The 21,930-nt window shown below is 49.4% G+C and overlaps 1 protein-coding gene across 1 annotated transcript in view; it reads left to right on the top strand.

Annotated features, from left to right (window-relative positions):
• COPG2 (COPI coat complex subunit gamma 2) overlaps positions 1–21,930 on the top strand; it is a 220,151-nt gene that overhangs the window by 80,232 nt on the left and 117,989 nt on the right. The window contains exon 20 of the mRNA XM_070423904.1: positions 313–484. Coding sequence (XP_070280005.1) covers positions 313–484 — 172 coding nt within the window. The remainder of the gene's footprint in view (positions 1–312; positions 485–21,930) is intronic.

Below are 21,930 nucleotides of genomic sequence, written 5' to 3'. Positions count from 1 at the left end.
ATTTAACATAAGGGTAAAAGCTTAGCTTCTAAGAATCAATTGAAATCCATTAAACATCTGCTATCTTGTTTGGTAGAACTAAGTCGCAGGAAAGAGGAAAAAAACGAGTGAATAATATAAACCCCAAAGCCTCAAGGATAAGGCCATCCCGTTACCTAAAGAAAAACCTTAGGAGGAGACCTACAGTACTGTTTGGGGAGGAAAGGTATAGTGAATTCCAGAACTGAGTTATGGGCTATGGGTGGGAAGGAACAACTTGCTTGCAAACCGTTCTTATCCTTCATAATGTTTTTCTGTTTGCTGACTTTTCAGTTTGATTGTACCAACACTCTCAATGACCAGCTACTGGAGAAAGTGACAGTGCAGGTGGAACCATCAGATTCCTATGAAGTGCTGTGTTGTATCCCAGTCCCCAGCCTCACTTATAATCAGCCAGGAATATGTTACACTCTTGTCCGTTTGCCTGATGATGACTCTTCAGCAGGTACTAACCCACAGAGGGGAAGAGACACATGATTAAGAATGCATTACCACTTGAGCTCTTAAATGTCTGGACACATGTTTGGGGGTCAAGAATATGGTTCTTTTCTAGAATTAAATGTAATGATAGTGATGATGTATTTATGGTTATATAATTAGTGCTGCAGAAATATTATTTATAACTAAATCTCTAAGTAGAATTTGCTGGACATTTAATCTGAAAAAAGAAACTGAATGTGTATAGGGGTAGCCCCAGAAGGAATTCAGGCTTTCTGGTAGAACAGTGTAACCACTGATGAGGGTTCATCTGTCTGATGTCTCCTGTAAGGAGCACGACCCACTTCTCCCTGGCGTTTCTTTCCAGGACATCGTAAGGGCTTTTTATTAGTAGATCCATGGCATTTTAAAATATATTGTCTTTGAGGGTCTGCCAGCGGTTGCCAACCTTTTGGACCACTGATTGGCGACCGCTGCTATACCATAGTGCTGGCATCTGAGAGTATGTCTCAGCCCAGTAAATGCCTTATCAACATTTGTGTATCCACATGGGAGAAAGGCTTTGTAATTCTTTCCTTGATTCATGTGGAGTCTGGGTAGGAGTGGGGAGGGTAGCTTCTAGTGCCTATAATAGTATTTACAGGTTCAGGGACTTGAGGTCTTCTGACCTACCTCTTGTGAATGTCTAGTGTGTGTTGTACTTGATATATTTTCCCACCTGAGTGCTTCTTCTCTTTCCATATTCACTAAAGAGTATTCACAGTGGTTACCTGGTTTTCACAGAAATAAGCACACACATTGCATTTATGTTTTGAAAAACTTTTATTAGTAGTACTGGAAAAAACATTTATTACTTCTAGTACAGGAAAATACAATTTTTACTACTAGTACAGGAAAAACAATTTTTACTACTGATACAGGGAAAAAATTTTACTACTAGTACAGGAATAAAACAGATAATAGTTAACAAATATTGAGGAAGGTACAGAGTTACAAGAAATCGTAAAAGTACTAGTGAATTGTTATCTCTGGTCATCATTCAGTTACATTAGGGGTTTAACCTGCCTCCTTTTAGCCCCTTTCCAAGCTCCCTTTTTAGATGTTGTTTCTGGGAACCCATGCCCAATCATATCTGTGTTGGATGATAGACCAGGCTACTCACTCTAGCACGAGGTAGATTCAAATTGGCACTGTTGCGGGGTCTGAATCCCAGGTTGTTCCCTCTGACCCCTGGGTGCAGCCACCCTGGATCCATAACCCGCTGGGTTAGGAAGGCACTTTCCTATCTGGCCTCTAGGATTTCTCCTTCAAGCTTGAGGCCGTCCAACTTTAACCTTTCATTACCTCCCTTATCCCTTAATGAGGTTTCTCTTGTTCCATTCCCTTTTAGCTTCACTTTCTCTCCTGGTCTATTCTCCTCTAGTTAGACTTTTCTAAAGTATGTCCACCAGCCAGAAACATAGCTGACTGTATCTTATGTAAAGGTAGTTTTATTTACTCTTGTTCCAAACCAGTATCTGGGCCCAGTCTTAAAGTAGCCCCGTGGCTTCTGCCACCATCCTGGGATAATCTGCACTTTTATCAGTTTTCTCAAGTGGCCTCCTCTACTTGTTTTATAATTCTTCCTCCTGTAGTGCTTCTCACCAAGTTTCTGCTTTTTTAAGAAAAGCCATTACTTCGCCACTTAATTTTAAAGGGAAGCAAAATGCTTGAACCCATTGAATAATCAAGCTTTTCCCAAGTGAGAACACTAGCTCTTCCCTTTCCAGGTTCACTTGGATAACTGATAAACTTAGGTGCCTCACAGACCCCAGTGAATGTATTAACAGAAGACAGTAAATACAGTTTTACAATATCAAAATACATAAGACAACAGTATTGAAATTACAGCAATCACATATAGTTCAGGAGGAAATAACAACAACAACACCAACAACAACAACAATAGAAACTTTTATACTAAGAGAGTAGGTACAGGGGAGGTTTTCTGACCCCTCTGTAGTGAGGGGTTAATTTCTTTTTAAAAAAGTATATCTTACAAATTAGCCCAGAGGTTTCAACCTTTGATCTGCTGGCTTCAGGCTCTTTTGCTTAATGCTTTGTTCATATTTTATTAATAAAAATTTGGCATTTGGAGAAATTTTTTTTCCTATTAAATTCAAAGGGTTTGCTGTTTGGTGCTAAAAGTCAGTTATAAACATTTGTCATCTCATCTTGGAGAAAAGTCTCAGCACTTGGACTTTTCAAACTGCTTTATATTTGACCCATCATCTACCTGCTTCAAAGCAAATTCCTTTCTATTCCTTTGTTTTTGTCAGAAATTCTAAAATTTTTAATCTATGGCCAATCCAAAGTCTTTGCTGTACAATGAATAGAAGTAAAATACCAGGACATAGATGGTAATAAAAGTCTTTTACCCATTCCTTCTTTTTCCCATTGCAAATATTCCAAATCACCTCTACTTTGTCTCATCTCAGAAAATATATTTTCCTTATAATCACAAGGGGAAAACATAAATTATATAGATCATGATTTCCTTCAACTTGAAAATTATATAGCATAGTAGAAAGGAATATAGGTTTTAGAGCTACACAAATTGGGATTTGAATTCTGACTCTGATCCACATAGACTGTGTAACCATGGACAAGCTATTTGATCTCTGTAAGCCTTTCAGGATTGTTGAAAGGATGAAATATCAATAAAGAAGGTCGTTACCATAGTGCCAGGCAGAAGCTATTTTTGTTTCAATTCTGGAACTATCTACTTTCTTCCTTTATCCTCTTTAAAAAGTAAGTCTTCCACAGTTGAAGAGACACACACCCTCTAACCTCCTTCAAAATATTATTCAATTATTCTTGTCTTTGCTGTATCTTTAAACTTTCCCATTCTCCCTTAATTTATAACTGTACAAAAAAATCTACACCGTCTGAAAAATGTGCTTTAACCCAACATCAAGATAACACCATAACTCCTTCCCTCAATTTATGGGCAATTTGTGAAAAGATTAAGTCTCAATTCAATTAGTCCTACTTTTATATTCTAGCCTCTAACAATTACTGTTTTAATCAAAAATTTTAAGAAAAGCCTTTTAGGCAGCATTCTTTCTTGGCAACCTTTCTCATTCAGAAACTTTCTTTCTTCTGAATAGCTATTGCATCAGTAACAGCAAATTTAAATAACTCATTTAAAAAGTCTTCAATAGAGAATATACATACTAACAACAAATTTCATAGTATATCAATATGAGTTGCTTTTCTATGTTTTTCATTAGGGATGCTGCCTCCCAATTAAAAATTCATAACTCTTTCTTATATACTTCAGTTCTCGACTTTCTGCCTACACTTCTTTAAACCTCCACCTTAATTTGAGCTACCATAGGAATGTGATGGACGCTGAATTCTTTTCTGAATCTATAGTCTCTCTTCATTATTAGTTGTTCAGGTTTAACCATATTAACTCCTGACACTCGGTATTAAATCTACAACTTCAATAAAGTAATTGAACTCAGAATATTTTTTTTCCTTAGACTCATATCCATCTTCTCACTGGGATCCATATTAATGAACCTTGATAAAATTTACATTCTTTATAGCTAAAGCTCATAATTTGAATTTTTACTTAGATGATAAAAAGGATAGAACGTTACATTTATCACCACTTCCGCTGCCTTTATAACTAGAATTTGTATCAGTCTACCCTTATCTAAGTATTCCTCCAATATGACCCATTATGAGACTGAACAAGATTCCTAGATTTAAAGCTCATTATTCACCTTTCCATTCATCTTGTAACCAATCATCCGTCATCAAACACAATGGAATTTCTAAAATTCCCTCTATACATTCAACCTGTCACCATCTGGCCTTATTATTGACCCTGTACCTGTTACCTCCTAGCTTTAGACAATGTCACTCAGACTTCAACTGAACAGGTGGGTATTGCATCCCACCTCTTTCTCACACAGCAGTCATATCTCTACAAGATGCAAATTCTTCAGTGTAGTCTGCCAACACAGCCGGGCATTCTTACTGCCATTACAGCCCAAAAGTACTCCCTTCTCACATCAGCCCACACATCAAGAGTCCATAGCTACGGGACCGAACCTTGGTGCTTTGCTCCCTACTCACTCAAGGTGAATCCCAGGGTGCCACCCTCTATCCTTCCAGGTGATTTCTCAGCCACATCCCTTTGCTTGCTTTGCTGTCTGCCTGGTCCAGGGTCCCTTAACCCCATTCTGACCTTCTTGAGTCTCATGCGTCCACCTGCTCATCTGCTCATGCTTCGCCTCTCTGCCCAGCTCTCCTCTCTGCCCCTTCCACCCAGTGATTCTCACCCGAGGGTGCATGACCCCCCAAGGAGGCCTATCAGCAACATCTTTGCGGTGTGTGTTTGTGTTTTCTTTTGATTTTTTTTGGTTTTGTTGTTTCAAGCAGTGTACTGCTCCCCCTTCAGATGGTGTGATAGACCTGCCTTGGGAGTCATGCCCACCCCCCCCCCCTCGGGTGAAACTCACCCCCCCCCCACCCCCGGGAAGAATCACTGCTGTGGAAGCCCAACCTGACTCCTGGGCTGCACTCACCCTTGGGCCTCTAGCCTTCTACTGGTTGCCATTGACACATTTTCCTGAAAGATCCCAGCGTTCGCACCATTCTCTCACTGTCCTGACACTGTCCTCCTGCAACTACCCGACTCCCTTCCATCCCCAATCTGCAAAACACCATTATTTATCTGACGCCACCACCACAATTCGAAAACACACACACACACACACACACACACACACATACACACACACACACACACATTCACATATACACTCACCCACGCGTAAGCTACTCCTTCCTCCATACCTTTATGACTCTGGTGCCTTGTGGAAGTACCTTTGTCCCAGGACCAGGACGTTCTCAGCTCTTGCTATTCTTCCTGCTCTTGATGCTATCCCTCTTCTCACTCCCCTGGCATGATCCTTCCCCAGAGCCCCTGTGGTCCTCTCAAGTGCTGGTGTGTTTTCCGCCCACCAGACTTTTGCCTTCCCCCCTGTCCTGCGGCTACTCTCCAGTGGGCTCTCTGGGTGGATTCCCTGGTCTTGCCCTCCTGCTCTTGAACCCGTCCTCATCATGCCCACCACTTGACAAGGAATCAGCCCACAATCTCCATTAAAGGAGTTGGGTATTCCCGTGCATGGAGCTTGGCTCCCTTCACCCAACCCCATCCGAAATCCCATGGATCTTAAGCCTGTCCTGCTCTCCAACCCTGGCACACCGGAAACGCCTCCAGACTCGACCCCAGATCCCACCTCGCCCTGCGTCCATGCTCCACCCTCTGCTTGACCCTCAGTGTCCCATCCTGCTTCCCCTATGACTTGCTAGTCAGATGAAGGATTGATTGGTCCTTCCATGACCTGTACTCGTCCCTTCACTCACTATCCTCCTTCCCCCATTGCCTGCTCTCTCATCCCCAAGAGGGGTCTACTGACTCCATCTGCTGTCCCGTGTTCCTTACCTTTGTGGGTCCACCATTATAGATGGTGGTGGCTTACCTGGCCTTCTCTGTAACCTCACCTCCTCTCGCCTAGCCCTGCGCTGACAGGGTTGTCCCCAGGCTTTTCCATGGGCCACTTCTCCACACCTCATCCTCCTCTGACCTCAGCCCACCAGGCCGGCATTCTCTTTGGCCTTAGCCACTCTGTGATCTTCACCCTGCGTGGGCTCCTTCCCGCCCTTGAGTCACCCATGGTGGGAAAGTACCTGCCTTCTCCTAGTCGCCACCCAGGTTTCGTTCTTTACCATTCTTTGGGTGCAGTTCGATCGTCCCCTGTCCTTTCTCACTCTTCTGTGCCCCTGGCATTTGGCCCCCCTACTACACTCTCCACATTCCGAATGTGCTCACCTGATGTCCTACCTCTTGGGCCTGGGTTCATCATCTTTCCTGCTTTGCTTCTCTACTGCATACGTAGCAAGAAAACTGTCCTTCCTGAGCCAGGTGACATTTCTGCAGCCACAGACTGTACACCTCCTGGCTGATGCCCATGGTGCTCTGTGTGCTCCTTACCTCATTCCTCACCTTCTTCACACCCCACTGCCGTCTCCTTGGCCTTCATGTACTCTCCTGCATCTGCCCGCTTGCCTACGCCCTCTACTCACAGCCTGTGAACCTGCACTGTGATTTCCTCCAGGGACACGCAAACCTCGTTACTGGTAGCCTTTCCTGTTTCCTTTGGGACCCCTCTGTTGCACATTCTTGGGGCACAGCCCTTGGGGAGCCTCTTCCTCTGATTCCCCTGCCTCTTCCTCATCAGTCTGGGTCAGTGGTTCCCACCGTTCACAGTGGGGCAATTTGGATTTAACGGGGGCGATTTCAAACGAGGTGATAAGAGTGAATTTCTTGTATTTCTTAAGCTTCTAGGAGCTTCATATACTAGTACAGTAGAGAGAGATCTTTTGTGACATATGTATGCACTTCAGTTCTCTGTTATACGTTTCGTTTTTATTTTTTTTTGTTTTTTTATCGTTTTAAGTCTTACAAATACTAGTACATCTGTGTCCTTTTTCCCCCCAATTGACCTTCCCCCAGCCTCCCCTACCCCCCAGCATCTGTTTATATGTTTAAAAGTTTGTTTGATATTTTTTGATATCACTTCAATTGTTATTTTTGGGCAATTTCTGGGTTATTTCTTCCTCAGTATTTCAACTGTCCTGTTGTTCTTTTATTTTTCTCTTTCATGGATGCCATCTTCTTTGGAAGCTTGTTTAGACCAAGTTAGTGGCCTTTTAGGTGTCCTCCACAAGAATGGGAGTTCACTTTTTGAATAATGGGAATTATATGCCAGGGGCCGGGGGAAGCATCAGGATTTTAGAGATGCTTAGGTGGGGCATGGGCAAAAAAAGGTTGGGAGCCACTGCTCTGGGTCTTTGGCCTTCAGCCCTCCCTCTTGCCCCGGTGCCTGCTAAGCCATGCCTGACACCTTGGTGCTCAGTCTCGCTCTGCACAGAGCCCTGGGTCTAGCTGTCCGCCCCTCTTCTCTCCTTCCTCTGCCAGCCATCGTCTGTCTGCCACATCATCTCCAGTCCCAGCTGGGCCTTGCTTCTGCTCTACCGCCCTTCAGGTGCTCTCTGATCACATCAGTCCACCCTAAATTTCCCCGTTGGTCACTCCTGTCTCCCTCAGCCCTCCTCCTCAAGAGGCCTCAGTTCCAGGACCAAACCTTGGTGCTCTGCTCCTACACACTCAAGGTGAATCCCAGGGTGCCACCCTCTATCCTTCCAGGTGATTTCTCAGCCACATCCCTTTGCTTGCTTTGCTGTCTGCCTGGTCCAGGGTCCCTTAACCCCATTCTGACCTTCTTGAGTCTCATGCGTCCACCTGCTCATCTGCTCATGCTTCGCCTCTCTGCCCAGGTCTCCTCTCTGCCCCTTCCACCCAGTGATTCTCACCCGAGGGTGCATGACCCCCCAAGGAGGCCTATCAGCAACATCTTTGGGGTGTGTTTTTGTGTTTTCTTTTGATTTTTTTTGGTTTTGTTGTTTCAAGCAGTGTACTGCTCCCCCTTCAGATGGTGTGATAGGCCTCCCTTGGGGGTCATGCCCACCCCCCCCCCCTCGGGTGAAACTCACCCCCCCCACCCCCGGGAAGAATCACTGCTGTGGAAGCCCAACCTGACTCCTGGGCTGCACTCACCCTTGGGCCTCTAGCCTTCTACTGGTTGCCATTGACACATTTTCCTGAAAGATCCCAGCGTTCGCACCATTCTCTCACTGTCCTGACACTGTCCTCCTGCAACTACCCGACTCCCTTCCAACCCCAATCTGCAAAACACCATTATTTATCTGACACCACCACCACAATTTCAAAACACACACACACACACACACACACACACACACACTCACATATACACTCACCCACGCGTAAGCTACTCCTTCCTCCATACCTTTATGACTCTGGTGCCTTGTGGAAGTACCTTTGTCCCAGGACCAGGACGTTCTCAGCTCTTGCTATTCTTCCTGCTCTTGATGCTATCCCTCTTCTCACTCCCCTGGCATGATCCTTCCCCAGAGCCCCTGTGGTCCTCTCAAGTGCTGGTGTGTTTTCCGCCCACCAGACTTTTGCCTTCCCCCCTGTCCTGCGGCTACTCTCCAGTGGGCTCTCTGGGTGGATTCCCTGGTCTTGCCCTCCTGCTCTTGAACCCGTCCTCATCATGCCCACCACTTGACAAGGAATCAGCCCACAATCTCCATTAAAGGAGTTGGGTATTCCCGTGCATGGAGCTTGGCTCCCTTCACCCAACCCCATCCGAAATCCCATGGATCTTAAGCCTGTCCTGCTCTCCAACCCTGGCACACCGGAAACGCCTCCAGACTCGACCCCAGATCCCACCTCGCCCTGCGTCCATGCTCCACCCTCTGCTTGACCCTCAGTGTCCCATCCTGCTTCCCCTATGACTTGCTAGTCAGATGAAGGATTGATTGGTCCTTCCATGACCTGTACTCGTCCCTTCACTCACTATCCTCCTTCCCCCATTGCCTGCTCTCTCATCCCCAAGAGGGGTCTACTGACTCCATCTGCTGTCCCGTGTTCCTTACCTTTGTGGGTCCACCATTATAGATGGTGGTGGCTTACCTGGCCTTCTCTGTAACCTCACCTCCTCTCGCCTAGCCCTGCGCTGACAGGGTTGTCCCCAGGCTTTTCCATGGGCCACTTCTCCACACCTCATCCTCCTCTGACCTCAGCCCACCAGGCCGGCATTCTCTTTGGCCTTAGCCACTCTGTGATCTTCACCCTGCGTGGGCTCCTTCCCGCCCTTGAGTCACCCATGGTGGGAAAGTACCTGCCTTCTCCTAGTCGCCACCCAGGTTTCGTTCTTTACCATTCTTTGGGTGCAGTTCGATCGTCCCCTGTCCTTTCTCACTCTTCTGTGCCCTTGGAATTTGGCCCCCCTACTACACTCTCCACATTCCGAATGTGCTCACCTGATGTCCTACCTCTTGGGCCTGGGTTCATCATCTTTCCTGCTTTGCTTCTCTACTGCATACGTAGCAAGAAAACTGTCCTTCCTGAGCCAGGTGACATTTCTGCAGCCACAGACTGTACACCTCCTGGCTGATGCCCATGGTGCTCTGTGTGCTCCTTACCTCATTCCTCACCTTCTTCACACCCCACTGCCGTCTCCTTGGCCTTCATGTACTCTCCTGCATCTGCCCGCTTGCCTACGCCCTCTACTCACAGCCTGTGAACCTGCACTGTGATTTCCTCCAGGGACACGCAAACCTCGTTACTGGTAGCCTTTCCTGTTTCCTTTGGGACCCCTCTGTTGCACATTCTTGGGGCACAGCCCTTGGGGAGCCTCTTCCTCTGATTCCCCTGCCTCTTCCTCATCAGTCTGGGTCAGTGGTTCCCACCGTTCACAGTGGGGCAATTTGGATTTAACGGGGGCGATTTCAAACGAGTTGATAAGAGTGAATTTCTTGTATTTCTTAAGCTTCTAGGAGCTTCATATACTAGTACAGTAGAGAGAGATCTTTTGTGACATATGTATGCACTTCAGTTCTCTGTTATACGTTTCGTTTTTATTTTTTTTTGTTTTTTTATCGTTTTAAGTCTTACAAATACTAGTACATCTGTGTCCTTTTTCCCCCCAATTGACCTTCCCCCAGCCTCCCCTACGCCCCAGCATCTGTTTATATGTTTAAAAGTTTGTTTGCTATTTTTTGATATCACTTCAATTGTTATTTTTGGGCAATTTCTGGGTTATTTCTTCCTCAGTATTTCAACTGTCCTGTTGTTCTTTTATTTTTCTCTTTCATGGATGCCATCTTCTTTGGAAGCTTGTTTAGACCAAGTTAGTGGCCTTTTAGGTGTCCTCCACAAGAATGGGAGTTCACTTTTTGAATAATGGGAATTATATGCCAGGGGCCGGGGGAAGCATCAGGATTTGAGAGATGCTTAGGTGGGGCATGGGCAAAAAAAGGTTGGGAGCCACTGCTCTGGCTCTTTGGCCTTCAGCCCTCCCTCTTGCCCCGGTGCCTGCTAAGCCATGCCTGACACCTTGGTGCTCAGTCTCGCTGTGCACAGAGCCCTGGGTCTAGCTGTCCGCCCCTCTTCTCTCCTTCCTCTGCCAGCCATCGTCTGTCTGCCACATCATCTCCAGTCCCAGCTGGGCCTTGCTTCTGCTCTACCGCCCTTCAGGTGCTCTCTGATCACATCAGTCCACCCTAAATTTCCCCGTTGGTCACTCCTGTCTCCCTCAGCCCTCCTCCTCAAGAGGCCTCAGTTCCAGGACCAAACCTTGGTGCTCTGCTCCTACACACTCAAGGTGAATCCCAGGGTGCCACCCTCTATCCTTCCAGGTGATTTCTCAGCCACATCCCTTTGCTTGCTTTGCTGTCTGCCTGGTCCCGGGTCCCTTAACCCCATTCTGACCTTCTTGAGTCTCATGCGTCCACCTGCTCATCTGCTCATGCTTCGCCTCTCTGCCCAGGTCTCCTCTCTGCCCCTTCCACCCAGTGATTCTCACCCGAGGGTGCATGACCCCCCAAGGAGGCCTATCACCAACATCTTTGGGGTGTGTTTTTGTGTTTTCTTTTAATTTTTTTTGGTTTTGTTGTTTCAAGCAGTGTACTGCTCCCCCTTCAGATGGTGTGATAGGCCTCCCTTGGGGGTCATGCCCACCCCCCCCCTCGGGTGAAACTCACCCCCCCCCACCCCCGGGAAGAATCACTGCTGTGGAAGCCCAACCTGACTCCTGGGCTGCACTCACCCTTGGGCCTCTAGCCTTCTACTGGTTGCCATTGACACATTTTCCTGAAAGATCCCAGCGTTCGCACCATTCTCTCACTGTCCTGACACTGTCCTCCTGCAACTACCCGACTCCCTTCCAACCCCAATCTGCAAAACACCATTATTTATCTGACACCACCACCACAATTTCAAAACACACACACACACACACCCACACACACACACACATACACACACACACACACTCATATATACACTCACCCACGCGTAAGCTACTCCTTCCTCCATACCTTTATGACTCTGGTGCCTTGTGGAAGTACCTTTGTCCCAGGACCAGGACGTTCTCAGCTCTTGCTATTCTTCCTGCTCTTGATGCTATCCCTCTTCTCACTCCCCTGGCATGATCCTTCCCCAGAGCCCCTGTGGTCCTCTCAAGTGCTGGTGTGTTTTCCGCCCACCAGACTTTTGTCTTCCCCCCTGTCCTGCGGCTACTCTCCAGTGGGCTCTCTGGGTGGATTCCCTGGTCTTGCCCTCCTGCTCTTGAACCCGTCCTCATCATGCCCACCACTTGACAAGAAATCAGCCCACAATCTCCATTAAAGGAGTTGGGTATTCCCGTGCATGGAGCTTGGCTCCCTTCACCCAACCCCATCCGAAATCCCATGGATCTTAAGCCTGTCCTGCTCTCCAACCCTGGCACACCGGAAACGCCTCCAGACTCGACCCCAGATCCCACCTCGCCCTGCGTCAATGCTCCTCCCTCTGCTTGACCCTCAGTGTCCCATCCTGCTTCCCCTATGACTTGCTAGTCAGATGAAGGATTGATTGGTCCTTCCATGACCTGTACTCGTCCCTTCACTCACTATCCTCCTTCCCCCATTGCCTGCTCTCTCATCCCCAAGAGGGGTCTACTGACTCCATCCGGTGTCCCGTGTTCCTTACCTTTGTGGGTCCATCATTATAGATGGTGGTGGCTTACCTGGCCTTCTCTGTAACCTCACCTCCTCTCGCCTAGCCCTGCGCTGACAGGGTTGTCCCCAGGCTTTTCCATGGGCCACTTCTCCACACCTCATCCTCCTCTGACCTCAGCCCACCAGGCCGGCATTCTCTTTGGCCTTAGCCACTCTGTGATCTTCACCCTGCGTGGGCTCCTTCCCGCCCTTGAGTCACCCATGGTGGGAAAGTACCTGCCTTCTCCTAGTCGCCACCCAGGTTTCGTTCTTTACCATTCTTTGGGTGCAGTTCGATCGTCCCCTGTCCTTTCTCACTCTTCTGTGCCCTTGGAATTTGGCCCCCCTACTACACTCTCCACATTCCGAATGTGCTCACCTGATGTCCTACCTCTTGGGCCTGGGTTCATCATCTTTCCTGCTTTGCTTCTCTACTGCATACGTAGCAAGAAAACTGTCCTTCCTGAGCCAGGTGACATTTCTGCAGCCACAGACTGTACACCTCCTGGCTGATGCCCATGGTGCTCTGTGTGCTCCTTACCTCATTCCTCACCTTCTTCACACCCCACTGCCGTCTCCTTGGCCTTCATGTACTCTCCTGCATCTGCCCGCTTGCCTACGCCCTCTACTCACAGCCTGTGAACCTGCACTGTGATTTCCTCCAGGGACACGCAAACCTCGTTACTGGTAGCCTTTCCTGTTTCCTTTGGGACCCCTCTGTTGCACATTCTTGAGGCACAGGCCTTGGGGAGCCTCTTCCTCTGATTCCCCTGCCTCTTCCTCATCAGTCTGGGTCAGTGGTTCCCACCGTTCACAGTGGGGCAATTTGGATTTAACGGGGGCGATTTCAAACGAGTTGATAAGAGTGAATTTCTTGTATTTCTTAAGCTTCTAGGAGCTTCATATACTAGTACAGTAGAGAGAGATCTTTTGTGACATATGTATGCACTTCAGTTCTCTGTTATACGTTTCGTTTTTATTTTTTTTTGTTTTTTTATCGTTTTAAGTCTTACAAATACTAGTACATCTGTGTCCTTTTTCCCCCCAATTGACCTTCCCCCAGCCTCCCCTACCCCCCGGCATCTGTTTATATGTTTAAAAGTTTGTTTGCTATTTTTTGATATCAATTCAATTGTTATTTTTGGGCAATTTCTGGGTTATTTCTTCCTCAGTATTTCAACTGTCCTGTTGTTCTTTTATTTTTCTCTTTCATGGATGCCTTCTTCTTGGGAAGCTTGTTTAGACCAAGTTAGTGGCCTTTTAGGTGTCCTCCACAAGAATGGGAGTTCACTTTTTGAATAATGGGATTATATGCCAGGGGCCGGGGGAAGCATCAGGATTTTAGAGATGCTTAGGTGGGGCATGGGCAAAAAAAGGTTGGGAGCCACTGCTCTGGGTCTTTGGCCTTCAGCCCTCCCTCTTGCCCCGGTGCCTGCTAAGCCATGCCTGACACCTTGGTGCTCAGTCTCGCTCTGCACAGAGCCCTGGGTCTAGCTGTCCGCCCCTCTTCTCTCCTTCCTCTGCCAGCCATCGTCTGTCTGCCACATCATCTCCAGTCCCAGCTGGGCCTTGTTTCTGCTCTACCGCCCTTCAGGTGCTCTCTGATCACATCAGTCCACCCTAAATTTCCCCGTTGGTCACTCCTGTCTCCCTCAGCCCTCCTCCTCAAGAGGCCTCAGTTCCAGGACCAAACCTTGGTGCTCTGCTCCTACACACTCAAGGTGAATCCCAGGGTGCCACCCTCTATCCTTCCAGGTGATTTCTCAGCCACATCCCTTTGCTTGCTTTGCTGTCTGCCTGGTCCAGGGTCCCTTAACCCCATTCTGACCTTCTTGAGTCTCATGCGTCCACCTGCTCATCTGCTCATGCTTCGCCTCTCTGCCCAGCTCTCCTCTCTGCCCCTTCCACCCAGTGATTCTCACCGGAGGGTGCATGACCCACCAAGGAGGCCTATCAGCAACATCTTTGCGGTGTGTGTTTGTGTTTTCTTTTGATTTTTTTTGGTTTTGTTGTTTCAAGCAGTGTACTGCTCCCCCTTCAGATGGTGTGATAGGCCTCCCTTGGGGGTCATGCCCACCCCCGCCCCCCTCGGGTGAAACTCACCCCCCCCCCACCCCCGGGAAAAATCACTGCTGTGGAAGCCCAACCTGACTCCTGGGCTGCACTCACCCTTGGGCCTCTAGCCTTCTACTGGTTGCCATTGACACATTTTCCTGAAAGATCCCAGCGTTCGCACCATTCTCTCACAGTCCTGACACTGTCCTCCTGCAACTACCCGACTCCCTTCCAACCCCAATCTGCAAAACACCATTATTTATCTGACACCACCACCACAATTTCAAAACACACACACACACACACACACACACACACACACACTCACATATACACTCACCCACGCGTAAGCTACTCCTTCCTCCATACCTTTATGACTCTGGTGCCTTGTGGAAGTACCTTTGTCCCAGGACCAGGACGTTCTCAGCTCTTGCTATTCTTCCTGCTCTTGATGCTATCCCTCTTCTCACTCCCCTGGCATGATCCTTCCCCAGAGCCCCTGTGGTCCTCTCAAGTGCTGGTGTGTTTTCCGCCCACCAGACTTTTGTCTTCCCCCCTGTCCGGCGGCTACTCTCCAGTGGGCTCTCTGGGTGGATTCCCTGGTCTTGCCCTCCTGCTCTTGAACCCGTCCTCATCATGCCCACCACTTGACAAGAAATCAGCCCACAATCTCCATTAAAGGAGTTGGGTATTCCCGTGCATGGAGCTTGGCTCCCTTCACCCAACCCCATCCGAAATCCCATGGATCTTAAGCCTGTCCTCCTCTCCAACCCTGGCACACCGGAAACGCCTCCAGACTCGACCCCAGATCCCACCTCGCCCTGCGTCCATGCTCCACCCTCTGCTTGACCCTCAGTGTCCCATCCTGCTTCCCCTATGACTTGCTAGTCAGTTGAAAGATTGATTGGTCCTTACATGACCTGTACTCGTCCCTTCACTCACTATCCTCCTTCCCCCATTGCCTGCTCTCTCATCCCCAAGAGGGGTCTACTGACTCCATCCGGTGTCCCGTGTTCCTTACCTTTGTGGGTCCACCATTATAGATGGTGGTGGCTTACCTGGCCTTCTCTGTAACCTCACCTCCTCTCGCCTAGCCCTGCGCTGACAGGGTTGTCCCCAGGCTTTTCCATGGGCCACTTCTCCACACCTCATCCTCCTCTGACCTCAGCCCACCAGGCCGGCATTCTCTTTGGCCTTAGCCACTCTGTGATCTTCACCCTGCGTGGGCTCCTTCCCGCCCTTGAGTCACCCATGGTGGGAAAGTACCTGCCTTCTCCTAGTCGCCACCCAGGTTTCGTTCTTTACCATTCTTTGGGTGCAGTTCGATCGTCCCCTGTCCTTTCTCACTCTTCTGTGCCCCTGGCATTTGGCCCCCCTACTACACTCTCCACATTCCGAATGTGCTTACCTGATGTCCTACCTCTTGGGCCTGGGTTCATCATCTTTCCTGCTTTGCTTCTCTACTGCATACGTAGCAAGGAAACTGTCCTTCCTGAGCCAGGTGACATTTCTGCAGCCACAGACTGTACACCTCCTGGCTGATGCCCATGGTGCTCTGTGTGCTCCTTACCTCATTCCTCACCTTCTTCACACCCCACTGCCGTCTCCTTGGCCTTCATGTACTCTCCTGCATCTGCCCGCTTGCCTACGCCCTCTACTCACAGCCTGTGAACCTGCACTGTGATTTCCTCCAGGGACACGCAAACCTCGTTACTGGTAGCCTTTCCTGTTTCCTTTGGGACCCCTCTGTTGCACATTCTTGGGGCACAGCCCTTGGGGAGCCTCTTCCTCTGATTCCCCTGCCTCTTCCTCATCAGTCTGGGTCAGTGGTTCCCACCGTTCACAGTGGGGCAATTTGGATTTAACGGGGGCGATTTCAAATGAGTTGATAAGAGTGAATTTCTTGTATTTCTTAAGCTTCTAGGAGCTTCATATACTAGTACAGTAGAGAGAGATCTTTTGTGACATATGTATGCACTTCAGTTCTCTGTTATACGTTTCGTTTTTATTTTTTTTTTGTTTTTTTATCGTTTTAAGTCTTACAAATACTAGTACATCTGTGTCCTTTTTCCCCCCAATTGACCTTCCCCCAGCCTCCCCTACCCCCTGGCATCCGTTTATATGTTTAAAAGTTTGTTTGCTATTTTTTGATATCACTTCAATTGTTATTTTTGGGCAATTTCTGGGTTATTTCTTCCTCAGTATTTCAACTGTCCTGTTGTTCTTTTATTTTTCTCTTTCATGGATGCCATCTTCTTGGGAAGCTTGTTTAGACCAAGTTAGTGGCCTTTTAGGTGTCCTCCACAAGAATGGGAGTTCACTTTTTGAATAATGGGAATTATATGCCAGGGGCCGGGGGAAGCATCAGGATTTTAGAGATGCTTAGGTGGGGCATGGGCAAAAAAAGGTTGGGAGCCACTGCTCTGGGTCTTTGGCCTTCAGCCCTCCCTCTTGCCCCGGTGCCTGCTAAGCCATGCCTGACACCTTGGTGCTCAGTCTCGCTGTGCACAGAGCCCTGGGTCTAGCTGTCCGCCCCTCCTCTCTCCTTCCTCTGCCAGCCATCGTCTGTCTGCCACATCATCTCTAGTCCCAGCTGGGCCTTGCTTCTGCTCTACCGCCCTTCAGGTGCTCTCTGATCACATCAGTCCACCCTAAATTTCCCCGTTGGTCACTCCTGTCTCCCTCAGCCCTCCTCCTCAAGAGGCCTCAGTTCCAGGACCAAACCTTGGTGCTCTGCTCCTACACACTCAAGGTGAATCCCAGGGTGCCACCCTCTATCCTTCCAGGTGATTTCTCAGCCACATCCCTTTGCTTCCTTTGCTGTCTGCCTGGTCCAGGGTCCCTTATCCCCATTCTGACCTTCTTGAGTCTCATGCGTCCACCTGCTCATCTGCTCATGCTTCGCCTCTCTGCCCAGCTCTTCTCTCTGCCCCTTCCACCCAGTGATTCTCACCCGAGGGTGCATGACCCCCCAAGGAGGCCTATCAGCAACATCTTTGGGGTGTGTTTTTGTGTTTTCTTTTGATTTTTTTTGGTTTTGTTGTTTCAAGTAGTGTACTGCTCCCCCTTCAGATGGTGTGATAGGCCTCCCTTGGGGGTCATGCCCACCCCCCCCCCCCTCGGGTGAAACTCACCCCCCCCACCCCCGGGAAGAATCACTGCTGTGGAAGCCCAACCTGACTCCTGGGCTGCACTCACCCTTGGGCCTCTAGCCTTCTACTGGTTGCCATTGACACATTTTCCTGAAAGATCCCAGCGTTCGCACCATTCTCTCACTGTCCTGACACTGTCCTCCTGCAACTACCCGACTCCCTTCCAACCCCAATCTGCAAAACACCATTATTTATCTGACACCACCACCACAATTTCAAAACACACACACACACACACCCACACACACACACACATACACACACACACACACTCATATATACACTCACCCACGCGTAAGCTACTCCTTCCTCCATACCTTTATGACTCTGGTGCCTTGTGGAAGTACCTTTGTCCCAGGACCAGGACGTTCTCAGCTCTTGCTATTCTTCCTGCTCTTGATGCTATCCCTCTTCTCACTCCCCTGGCATGATCCTTCCCCAGAGCCCCTGTGGTCCTCTCAAGTGCTGGTGTGTTTTCCGCCCACCAGACTTTTGCCTTCCCCCCTGTCCTGCGGCTACTCTCCAGTGGGCTCTCTGGGTGGATTCCCTGGTCTTGCCCTCCTGCTCTTGAACCCGTCCTCATCATGCCCACCACTTGACAAGGAATCAGCCCACAATCTCCATTAAAGGAGTTGGGTATTCCCGTGCATGGAGCTTGGCTCCCTTCACCCAACCCCATCCGAAATCCCATGGATCTTAAGCCTGTCCTGCTCTCCAACCCTGGCACACCGGAAACGCCTCCAGACTCGACCCCAGATCCCACCTCGCCCTGCGTCCATGCTCCACCCTCTGCTTGACCCTCAGTGTCCCATCCTGCTTCCCCTATGACTTGCTAGTCAGATGAAGGATTGATTGGTCCTTCCATGACCTGTACTCGTCCCTTCACTCACTATCCTCCTTCCCCCATTGCCTGCTCTCTCATCCCCAAGAGGGGTCTACTGACTCCATCTGCTGTCCCGTGTTCCTTACCTTTCTGGGTCCACCGTTATAGATGGTGGTGGCTTACCTGGCCTTCTCTGTAACCTCACCTCCTCTCGCCTAGCCCTGCGCTGACAGGGTTGTCCCCAGGCTTTTCCATGGGCCTCTTCTCCACACCTCATCCTCCTCTGACCTCAGCCCACCAGGCCGGCATTCTCTTTGGCCTTAGCCACTCTGTGATCTTCACCCTGCGTGGGCTCCTTCCCACCCTTGAGTCACCCATGGTGGGAAAGTACCTGCCTTCTCCTAGTCGCCACCCAGGTTTCGTTCTTTACCATTCTTTGGGTGCAGTTCGATCGTCCCCTGTCCTTTCTCACTCTTCTGTGCCCCTGGCATTTGGCCCCCCTACTACACTCTCCACATTCCGAATGTGCTCACCTGATGTCCTACCTCTTGGGCCTGGGTTCATCATCTTTCCTGCTTTGCTTCTCCACTGCATACGTAGCAAGAAAACTGTCCTTCCTGAGCCAGGTGACATTTCTGCAGCCACAGACTGTACACCTCCTGGCTGATGCCCATGGTGCTCTGTGTGCTCCTTACCTCATTCCTCACCTTCTTCACACCCCACTGCCGTCTCCTTGGCCTTCATGTACTCTCCTGCATCTGCCCGCTTGCCTACGCCCTCTACTCACAGCCTGTGAACCTGCACTGTGATTTCCTCCAGGGACACGCAAACCTTGTTACTGGTAGCCTTTCCTGTTTCCTTTGGGACCCCTCTGTTGCACATTCTTGAGGCACAGCCCTTGGGGAGCCTCTTCCTCTGATTCCCCTGCCTCTTCCTCATCAGTCTGGGTCAGTGGTTCCCACCGTTCACAGTGGGGCAATTTGGATTTAACGGGGGCGATTTCAAACGAGTTGATAAGAGTGAATTTCTTGTATTTCTTAAGCTTCTAGGAGCTTCATATACTAGTACAGTAGAGAGAGATCTTTTGTGACATATGTATGCACTTCAGTTCTCTGTTATACGTTTCGTTTTTATTTTTTTTTTTGTTTTTTTATCGTTTTAAGTCTTACAAATACTAGTACATCTGTGTCCTTTTTCCCCCCAATTGACCTTCCCCCAGCCTCCCCTACCCCCCGGCATCTGTTTATATGTTTAAAAGTTTGTTTGCTATTTTTTGATATCACTTCAATTGTTATTTTTGGGCAATTTCTGGGTTATTTCTTCCTCAGTATTTCAACTGTCCTGTTGTTCTTTTATTTTTCTCTTTCATGGATGCCATCTTCTTTGGAAGCTTGTTTAGACCAAGTTAGTGGCCTTTTAGGTGTCCTCCACAAGAATGGGAGTTCAATTTTTGAATAATGGGAATTATATGCCAGGGGCCGGGGGAAGCATCAGGATTTTAGAGATGCTTAGGTGGGGCATGGGCAAAAAAAGGTTGGGAGCCACTGCTCTGGGTCTTTGGCCTTCAGCCCTCCCTCTTGCCCCGGTGCCTGCTAAGCCATGCCTGACACCTTGGTGCTCAGTCTCGCTCTGCACAGAGCCCTGGGTCTAGCTGTCCGCCCCTCTTCTCTCCTTCCTCTGCCAGCCATCGTCTGTCTGCCACATCATCTCCAGTCCCAGCTGGGCCTTGCTTCTGCTCTACCGCCCTTCAGGTGCTCTCTGATCACATCAGTCCACCCTAAATTTCCCCGTTGGTCACTCCTGTCTCCCTCAGCCCTCCTCCTCAAGAGGCCTCAGTTCCAGGACCAAACCTTGGTGCTCTGCTCCTACACACTCAAGGTGAATCCCAGGGTGCCACCCTCTATCCTTCCAGGTGATTTCTCAGCCACATCCCTTTGCTTGCTTTGCTGTCTGGCTGGTCCAGGGTCCCTTAACCCCATTCTGACCTTCTTGAGTCTCATGCGTCACCCTGCTCATCTGCTCATGCTTCGCCTCTCTGCCCAGCTCTCCTCTCTGCCCCTTCCACCCAGTGATTCTCACCCGAGGGTGCATGACCCCCCAAGGAGGCCTATCAGCAACATCTTTGGGGTGTGTTTTTGTGTTTTCTTTTGATTTTTTTTGGTTTTGTTGTTTCAAGCAGTGTACTGCTCCCCCTTCAGATGGTGTGATAGGCCTCCCTTGGGGGTCATGCCCACCCCCCCCCCCCTCGGGTGAAACTCACCCCCCCCACCCCCGGGAAGAATCACTGCTGTGGAAGCCCAACCTGACTCCTGGGCTGCACTCACCCTTGGGCCTCTAGCCTTCTACTGGTTGCCATTGACACATTTTCCTGAAAGATCCCAGCGTTCGCACCATTCTCTCACTGTCCTGACACTGTCCTCCTGCAACTACCCGACTCCCTTCCAACCCATACTGCAAAACACCATTATTTATCTGACACCACCACCACAATTTCAAAACACACACACACACACACACACACACACACACACACTCACATATACACTCACCCACGCCTAAGCTACTCCTTCCTCCGTACCTTTTTGACTCTGGTGCCTTGTGGAAGTACCTTTGTCCCAGGACCAGGACGTTCTCAGCTCTTGCTATTCTTCCTGCTCTTGATGCTATCCCTCTTCTCACTCCCCTGGCATGATGCTTCCCCAGAGCCCCTGTGGTCCTCTCAAGTGCTGGTGTGTTTTCCGCCCACCAGACTTTTGCCTTCCCCCCTGTCCTGCGGCTACTCTCCAGTGGGCTCTCTGGGTGGATTCCCTGGTCTTGCCCTCCTGCTCTTGAACCCGTCCTCATCATGCCCACCACTTGACAAGGAATCAGCCCACAATCTCCATTAAAGGAGTTGGGTATTCCCGTGCATGGAGCTTGGCTCCCTTCACCCAACCCCATCCGAAATCCCATGGATCTTAAGCCTGTCCTGCTCTCCAACCCTGGCACACCGGAAACGCCTCCAGACTCGACCCCAGATCCCACCTCGCCCTGCGTCAATGCTCCACCCTCTGCTTGATCCTCAGTGTCCCATCCTGCTTCCCCTATGACTTGCTAGTCAGATGAAGGATTGATTGGTCCTTCCATGACCTGTACTCGTCCCTTCACTCACTATCCTCCTTCCCCCATTGCCTGCTCTCTCATCCCCAAGAGGGGTCTACTGACTCCATCCGGTGTCCCGTGTTCCTTACCTTTGTGGGTCCATCATTATAGATGGTGGTGGCTTACCTGGCCTTCTCTGTAACCTCACCTCCTCTCGCCTAGCCCTGCGCTGACAGGGTTGTCCCCAGGCTTTTCCATGGGCCACTTCTCCACACCTCATCCTCCTCTGACCTCAGCCCACCAGGCCGGCATTCTCTTTGGCCTTAGCCACTCTGTGATCTTCACCCTGCGTGGGCTCCTTCCCGCCCTTGAGTCACCCATGGTGGGAAAGTACCTGCCTTCTCCTAGTCGCCACCCAGGTTTCGTTCTTTACCATTCTTTGGGTGCAGTTCGATCGTCCCCTGTCCTTTCTCACTCTTCTGTGCCCCTGGCATTTGGCCCCCCTACTACACTCTCCACATTCCGAATGTGCTCACCTGATGTCCTACCTCTTGGGCCTGGGTTCATCATCTTTCCTGCTTTGCTTCTCTACTGCATACGTAGCAAGAAAACTGTCCTTCCTGAGCCAGGTGACATTTCTGCAGCCACAGACTG

This window comes from Myotis yumanensis, unplaced genomic scaffold (genome assembly GCF_028538775.1).
Source record: "Myotis yumanensis isolate MYYU_CA2020_CCGP unplaced genomic scaffold, mMyoYum1.0.hap1 SCAF_9, whole genome shotgun sequence".
NCBI classification, from domain to species: domain Eukaryota; kingdom Metazoa; phylum Chordata; class Mammalia; order Chiroptera; family Vespertilionidae; genus Myotis; species Myotis yumanensis.
The sequence above is the reverse complement of the archived record's forward strand: the minus strand, read 5'-3'. Positions and strand labels throughout refer to the sequence as shown.